The 8002-nt window shown below is 62.3% G+C and overlaps 1 protein-coding gene across 3 annotated transcripts; it reads left to right on the forward strand.

Moving 5' to 3' along the window:
- The first annotated feature begins 226 nt into the window (after positions 1 to 226).
- ZBTB48 (zinc finger and BTB domain containing 48) lies at positions 227 to 7695 on the forward strand. 3 transcript variants are annotated; one of them, XM_011284449.3, is made up of 11 exons: positions 227 to 312; positions 932 to 1628; positions 2106 to 2347; positions 4369 to 4480; positions 5084 to 5176; positions 5567 to 5653; positions 5806 to 5960; positions 6398 to 6534; positions 6606 to 6770; positions 7161 to 7249; positions 7336 to 7695. In XM_011284449.3, the coding sequence occupies exons 2-11, from the start codon at positions 939 to 941 to the stop codon at positions 7630 to 7632; spliced, it is 2067 nt and encodes a 688-aa protein (XP_011282751.2). In that variant the 5' UTR covers positions 227 to 312; positions 932 to 938; the 3' UTR covers positions 7633 to 7695. The 3 variants fall into 3 exon arrangements, with proteins under 3 accessions (XP_011282751.2, XP_011282749.2, XP_011282750.2); XM_011284447.3 differs by having other exon boundaries at positions 246 to 379; XM_011284448.3 differs by having other exon boundaries at positions 247 to 379; positions 936 to 1628.
- The last annotated feature ends 307 nt before the right edge of the window (positions 7696 to 8002 follow it).

Genomic DNA, 8002 nt, shown 5'->3' on the forward strand with positions numbered 1-8002 from the left:
GCCGCGGGAGCCGACCGCAGCCGGAACCCCGGCACTCGGCCCCAGCCCCGAGGGCGCAGCTTGACGTTGCTAAGCAACTCGGGGACGTCAGCCCTGGCAGAGCGATCTGGGCCAAGCCCCCTCTCCCCATACCATTGGCCGTTCTCTGCCTGGTCCCGCCCCAGGGGCGGAGCTATAAGCCCTGTACCTCCTGGTTTCCCAGCGCGTCCGGCGCTCCCTGACGTCACGTCCGGCGGCGGCGGCGGCGGCGGCGGCGGCGGCGACGGCGGCGTCTCCGTACGGTCGGCCGGGCACGTACCGCCCGGGCAGTTGGTCAGTGGGGCTCTGGAGGCGACGAGGTCCGGGGTCTGTGGGGCCGTCGCAGGGAGGACAGGCCCGGGTGAGGAGTTCGGAGGCAGCAGGGTGTGGGAGGGAAGGGCTGCGGGCCGCCGTGGCCGCCAACTGGAGTGTGACTGCGACCGCCTTCCGCCCGGCCGCCCCAGACGTGTGGGCACGGCGTGGGTTCTGCTCACCTGTCCGCACCCGCAGCTTCCCTACCACGGGTCCCCTCGCTCTGCCAGGCCGATCAGTTCGCTCTGATTCTCCGTCTCTTTCCCCCACACTGATTCCTTCCACCCGCACCTCTTCACGACCCTGTCCTGTTCTCCGCCAAGCCATGCTTCCGTCCCCAACCTAGTCCGTCTGTGCCCCCGCCACACACTGTCTCTGGCCCACCCAGTATGGCCTGCTCACCTGGCTCCCACTCCCAGGGAGGTGTTCAGTCCATTCCTGTCTGAGCTGACTTCCTCTAACGTTGACCTAAGCCCTCGTTGAGATAAACATGACCGAGTACCGTCCACCTCCCCTTTTGTTCTCCCCAGTCCGGGGGCTTCCCCTTGCTCCTCCTGGGTTGGGCTTGCCAGGATGTCACTTCTACCTTCCTCTCCTCCAGACAGACCATGGACGGCTCCTTCATCCAGCACAGTGTGAGGGTTCTGCAGGAGCTCAACAAGCAGCGAGAGAAGGGCCAGTACTGCGATGCCACCCTGGACGTGGGAGGCCTGGTGTTCAAGGCACACTGGAGTGTCCTTGCCTGCTGCAGCCACTTCTTCCAGAGCCTCTATGGGGATGGCTCAGGGGGCAGTGTTGTCCTCCCTGCCGGCTTTGCTGAGATCTTTGGTCTCCTGTTGGACTTTTTCTATACTGGTCACCTTGCTCTCACCTCCGGAAACCGGGATCAGGTGCTTTTGGCAGCAAGGGAGTTGCGAGTGCCAGAGGCTGTGGAGCTTTGCCAGAGTTTCAAGCCCAAAACCTCAGTGGGGCAGGCATCAAGTGGCCAGAGTGGGCTGGGGAAACCTACCCCCCGGAATGTAAACAGCCACCTCAAGGAGCCTGCCGGCTTGGAGGAAGAGGAAGTTTCGAAGACACTGGGTCAAGTCCCCAGAGACCAGGAGATCAGTGGCAGCCACAGCCCCGACAGGCCCCAGCTTGGTCTCCCGGCCCCGAGTGAGGGCCCCTCCTTCCACCGTGGGAAACTCAAGCAAGCCTTGAAGCTTTGTCCCCCAGAAGACAAGGAGCCTGAGGATTGCAAAGCACCTCCAAGACCCTTTGAGGCTGAAGGTGTCCAGCTGCAGGGCGGGAATAATGAGGTACTGTGCCCAGGGTGCTGGGAATGGGGAGGTAGGAGTTGGGGGTGGTGGTGGAGACACTGACACTTTTCTGGGATAGTCTGGACCCCAAGATAGAATCTTTGTTAGGTGGGGCTGGAATAGGTCTCCTCCAAACGTAGGAATCCGGCTCCATCCTGCAGCCTCCGGCTAACCTTTCTGTGAGTCACAGCTGTCCAGGGTTGGCAGCTTCTTGGGGTTGGGTAGCTGGCTTCAGGGTTACAGGTGTTTCCCCAGGGTAGTGAAGTCCAGCCAAACTTCCAGTTCACCACAGAGTCACTGCCCTCCAAATCCAAGATTCCGAGGAGGCCTGCCCTAGGACCTTGATGGGAACAGTCACCGATAAAGGGAGTCATCTTGGGATGGAACTGGAATGAGCCGACTGCCCTGTAGATCTGCCCCCAGAACTCCTAATGGTTCATTTGGTGACCTCGCCTCCTGCTGCCTTTTCTGCTCTAGTGGGAAGTGGTGGTTCAAGTTGAGGACGACGGGGATGGTGATTATGTTTCTGAGAGTGAGGCCTTGCCAACCAGGAGGAAATCAAACATGATCAGAAAGCCCTGTGCTGCAGAGCCAGCCCTGAGCACAGGTTCCCTGGCAGCCGAGCCGGCTGAGAGCAGAAAAGGTACAGCGGTGCCGGTTGAATGCCCCACATGTCATAAAAAGTTCCTCAGCAAATATTATCTAAAAGTCCACAACAGGTAAACGTTCTGTTTTTCTATTTTTTTTTTTTCTGTCTGCTATTCCCTTGTTGGGGGAGGGGGCCTGCACTCCCTGCTTCTGGGCCACGTGGGGGCTGAGGGCTTTGTCTCACACTCGTAGTGCCCGATGTTGACATGCCTCTCATCATCAGGGAGTGAGAATCTAGTGGTGGAACAGATTCTTTCTTCGTCTCTCTCTTACTCTGAACTTCTGGAGTGGGTCTGTAGACACCTTGTCAATAAGTTCCACCCACTGTGGACCTTGACCGCTAGCTGCCTTTTGCCAAGGGGATGAGAGAAACCCATGGCTCTGTGCTGTGGCTGAGGCGCCACCTTAGGTATTTCTAAAGCCCAGCAAGGTGGGCTTTGGGCCAAGGTGTCAGTCTTTAGGGTCGGTGCCTCCTGTGATTCTGGGGGAAACGTTAGCCCCATGGTGTCAGTGGAGCCTAAAGGACTATTTGTTTAAAACCGCATTGTCCGAAAAGGTAACCAGGTGCCGTATGAAGCTACGTTAACTTAAAATAAAAGTACAGTTGGCTTTTCAGATTAGTAGTCACGTTGTAAGTGCTCGGTAGTCACCCGTGGGCCCCGGCAGCTGACTCGGCACAGACAGGACACTTCCCCGGTTACAGAGAGTTCTCTTAACAGTGCCGCTCCAGGTCTCTGCAAGGCCTCCAGGGGTGGCAGCCAGGTGACATGCCTTCCAGTCCTGCCACTTCATAGTCCAAGATGTCACCAGTCTGATTTCTCGCCGGGCCAGGTTGGGCCACACACGTGTTCTCAGTGCGACGCTCTGGGAAGCTAGTAGTGATGGGAGCTGGGGGATGCCTGTTTGCTCGCCTTGCTGTGAGGCACCTGCGGCCAGTGGGGTCCAGGGAAGACCCGTGTGGGAGGCACCCTGGAGTGACCCACGTCAGCCTGGATGCTCCCCCAGCAGAAGACTCCGGTGCAGGCCGCTGGACTGGCCTTGAGAACTGCGAGGGGATAGTGCCCTCGTGAGGTCATTGGGATGGGGACAAGGACAGTTAATTGAGTGGCGGAGGATGGCCTCTGCGAAGTCGTAAGAGCTCTTCCGGTCTTCTGCTGGGTGGCTGACAAGACTGTTCTGGGCGCTTGGTGTACCTTAGCGGATAGAGCAGGGGCCTCGTGGGGCCTTCCTCTCAGCGGGGCAGAGCAGACTGGAACTGACAGCGACTTGACAGGGTGGGAAGGTGGGAAGTGCCACGGAAGAAAGGAGGAGAGTCCCAGCTAGGGGTGGGGTGGGGTTGCAGTTTTAAAGGAAGGAATTTTGAGCAGACTCCAAGGAGATGAGGACTTCTACCAAGCAGGGCGGAGGGGAGGGGGTTTTGGGTCCAGGAGAGCCAGAGCAGAGAGCTTGGGGTGAGCCAGGGGCCGGTGAGCGTCAAGGAGACCAGACCTGGGGAGCGAAGCCCCGCGGTCAGGGGCAGGCCGGCTAGGCCCCCGGCCTTCTCGGTGAAACAGGCACCATCGCGGGGTTGGGAGCAAAGAGGCGATGAGGTCTGACTATATCTGAGGGCGCCTCTGGCCGCTGAATTTCACGTCTGTCGGGAGGCAGGCTTGGCGGGAACCCAGGGGTGGCATGGCTGCGCTCGGTGACAGCAGTGGAGGTGAGGTGAAGTGCTCAGATTCTGGCTACGGTTTTGAAGGTAAAGCCCGCAGAACTTCCAGGCAGACCGGGTGCTTTCTCTAGGAAGTCAGGACCCAGGGATCATTTCTGTCTTTGCAGAGATGCTAGCCAGCTGGGCCTGTGTGGCCCTGCGGTGGCCCCGCTGTAGGGAGCTGTGAGGGCTCCCACAAGAGGAGGGTTTCTGGGTTGCCCCGTGCAGGTGCATCGGCCAGGCCTGAACAAGCCTCGTGGTGAGCCGTGGCTGGCCTCAGGACCGCTCTTGCGCTGCACTGTGCAGCACGGCGCTGTCGGTGGGGGAGCCAGAGGGACACCGGGTGAGGGGGAGGCGGGCAGTTACTCAGTCTCCCGCGCCCGCCGTGGCTTTTCCTGGCAGGAAACACACTGGGGAGAAACCCTTTGAATGTCCCAAGTGTGGAAAGTGCTACTTTCGGAAGGAGAACCTCCTGGAGCACGAAGCCCGGAACTGCATGAACCGCTCGGAACAGGTACTTGTGGGCACTGGCCCAGGACTCTGTGGGCAGGGGACGCTGGCCTTCGTCTTCCTGCCATCTGAGAGGGGCCCTCAGGAAGCCGTCTTAGGACTGTAAACTCAAGAGAGCTGGAGTGTCCGCTCCAGCGGATGCCATCGAGTCCGCTTCCTGGTATTACAGGTGGGGACACTGGTCCCGAGGGCGGAAGGGACCGGCCCCAGAGGGACTTTTTGGAAAGCATTTTGAGTTTGCCTGCTTGGGTCCCTCGACTCTGGAGAAGGGGCGCCTTGGTGGGGACGGGCTGCTGCCCCCACCCTGCTGGCCGGCCCACGTGACGTGGCCGGCTGAACCCCACCCTCTCCTCCTGGAGGCCTGTCGCCAGTGTGGGGTCTGTGGGTGAGGTCTCCCGGCTCCTGCCCCCAGCCTGTGTGGTGGGTTTGCAGTGCTCAGCCACGGTCAGGGTCAGGGCAGGCAGGTCACGTGTTGCCCTCTCCCACCCTAGCGATCCCCCCCTCGGGCAGACTCTTCCCAGCAGCGAGTGGAAGCCCGGGCAGAGGCTGCCGTCGCAGGCAGAGGCCCCCCCCTGATGCCGGCCCTGCTTGCCCCTCACACTGCCAGGTCTTCACGTGCTCCGTGTGCCAGGAGACCTTCCGCCGGAGGATGGAGCTGCGGGTGCACATGGTGTCCCACACGGGGGAGATGCCCTACAAGGTCAGGCTCGGCCTGCCCCCGGGGCCGTGGGTGGAGGGGCAGCCCCTAGATCCCTCTTGCCAAGCCCTGTACGTGGGGTGATGTTAGGCACCTCCCTCTCGCCAGCTGTCAAGACGCCCAGCCTTCTGGACCCATCCAGCGTCCCCTCCCTTCAGGCAGTGCCCCTGGCCCTCTCTGGGTCCTTTTTCTTTCTGTGGAGGGTAGGCTCGGAATCTCTGTGGGCACGGCACGGGGGGTGGGGGGTCCTCTCTGGAGCGTCCTTCACACCAAGGAGCCTCCTATCATCTCGGGCTGGGCCCTGCCTGTGGGTTGCTGCCCCGATAGCCTAGGGGTGGCCAGGATCCCATTGGTGTGGGTGGCCTCCGAGGTGACCTCGGGCCTGTTTTCCAGTGCTCCTCCTGCTCCCAGCAGTTCATGCAGAAGAAGGACTTGCAGAGCCACCTGATCAAACTCCACGGAGCCCCCAAGCCCCACGCCGTAAGTGCCAGGCTGTGCTGAGAACTGGGAGCTGGCCGTAGAGAGGTGGCCACAGCCGCGTCAGACCCGGCAGGCTGTGTGGTTCCTGTCGTGCGGGGGGCCAGGGAACCCCTCCCCGTTCTCAGCCTGGTCTCACTCCCTCTGCCCCACAGTGTCCCACCTGTGCCAAGTGCTTCCTGTCCCGAACAGAACTGCAGCTGCACGAGGCCTTCAAGCACCGAGGGGAGAAACTGTTCGTGTGTGAGGAGTGTGGGCACAGGGCCTCAAGCCGAAACGGCCTGCAGATGCACATCAAGGCCAAGCACAGGTGCGTGCTGGCCGGGCTTCACCGGGGCCTGGTCCTACTGCCAGCCTGGAGGGTCCGGAAGGCAGCTAGGTGATGCTCGCGTGGGACAGAGCGTTCTCCATCCCAAGTCCGGTGCCTGTAGCCTCTTTGGTGGGGGCGCCTGAGGGGGGAGTAGGCTTGCCGGGCAGAAAGGCTGAGGGAGAGGATCTCAGGGTAACATGATGGCAGATTCTTAGTTTTGTGGTTCCCGGGATGGCGCCGGTGCCCCTCCTGTCACTGCCCGAGCCCTTGTGCCGCACGGCTGGTCTCGGCCTGCGCCCGGTCCCACGGCTCAGGCGGGTTTGCCTCGGCCTGGCCGGTTTCCCTGGCTCCGGGGCCAGCCGTGCTCCCAGCTGTCGCGGGGTGAAGGGGGCTGCTTTCTGTGGTGATGTTCCTGCCCCGCTCCCTGCCCCGGACAGGAATGAGAGGCCATACGTGTGTGAGTTCTGCAGCCACGCCTTCACCCAGAAAGCTAATCTCAACATGCACCTGCGTACGCACACAGGCGAGAAGCCCTTCCAGTGCCACCTCTGCGGCAAGACCTTCCGCACCCAAGGTGAGGCAGGCCTGTCCTCTCCCCGTCCCAGGCCGCGGCGCAGCGGCTGAGCCCCCGCCTTGTCCCCACAGCCAGCCTGGACAAGCACAACCGTACTCACACTGGCGAGAGGCCCTTCGGCTGTGAGTTCTGCGAGCAGCGCTTCACCGAGAAGGGGCCCCTGCTGAGGCACGTGGCCAGCCGCCACCAGGAAGGCCGGCCCCACTTCTGCCAGATCTGTGGGAAGACCTTCAAAGGTACCTGGGCCTGCGGGAGGCCCCTGGCGCTCACCCTTCCCCAGGCACGCCCTGCGTGGGGTGGAGAGTGGGCCATATCCCGCTGACCGGGGCCAGAGAGCGTCCGTGGGGAGAGGTCAGGCGTGGCGGTGGCTGTCGCACGCTCCTTCTTGGTGCCAGTCTTCCTACCAGAGAATCTCTTCTCCCTGTGCGTTAAAGACTGGAGCTTGGAGCTGCAGTGACAGGGCAGGGCGGGAGCCCTGGAGGGTCTCGTGCAGTGGCACCCTCAGGGTGGCATTGGAGCCTGGCAGGGCCCTCGGAGCAGCTGCAGACCCCGGACCGCCCTCATCTGGGCACCGTGGTGCCCACTTCCTGCCTCCCCTCAACACCGGGGTCCCCTCCCTCCCACAGCCGTGGAGCAGCTGCGCGTGCACGTCCGAAGGCACAAGGGCGTCAGGAAGTTCGAATGCACCGAGTGCGGCTACAAGTTCACCCGGCAGGTAGGCCTGGGGCCGGCCGGGGTCCCTCCTCCTGCCCCCCACCCCGGACCCCTCCCTGCCCAGCCCTGAGTCCCCTCGCCCCCCAGGCCCACCTCCGGAGGCACATGGAGATCCACGACCGGGTGGAGAACTATAACCCGCGGCAGCGCAAACTCCGGAACCTGGTCATTGAGGACGAGAAGATGGTGGTGGTGGCACTTCAGCCACCCACCGAGCTGGAGGTGGGCTCGGCCGAGGTCATCGTGGCATCCCTAGCGCAGGGCGGCCTGACCTCCCAGCTGCCCAGCCAGAGACTCTGTGCGGAGGAGAGCCTGGTGAGCTCAGGGGTCATGGAGCCCTCGCTCATCATCACGGCAGCCATCCCTGAGGACTGTGACACGTAGCACCCCTGCCACCACAGCCCACTTGGCCCCAGCCCCCAATAAATCACACGGTTTGGGACTCCATCGTTTCAGCCTATCTGGCGGTCTGTTCCCCAGTAACCTGGTGTCCGGGGTGTGCTGCTTTCCCGTCGAATCTTCTAGGAGAAACGGTGCCTCACCCGGCCATCTCTGCGCCTCAGGGTGCTGCTCGGCCAGCCGCTTCCCCACCTTGTTGGGAGACCTCAGCAGAGGCAGACTCTGGGCGGGTGTCTTTAGGGGCCAGGCCCTGGCCCGGGTGCTCTTGTCTCACTGTCAGGGTTCTAGGACTGGGAGCCATGGCGTTGCTGTTTCACAGCTGTGGTGCTGCCAGCTAGTGGGGGTGGGATTCAGG

Source organism: Felis catus, chromosome C1 (assembly GCF_018350175.1).
Source record: "Felis catus isolate Fca126 chromosome C1, F.catus_Fca126_mat1.0, whole genome shotgun sequence".
NCBI lineage: Eukaryota > Metazoa > Chordata > Mammalia > Carnivora > Felidae > Felis > Felis catus.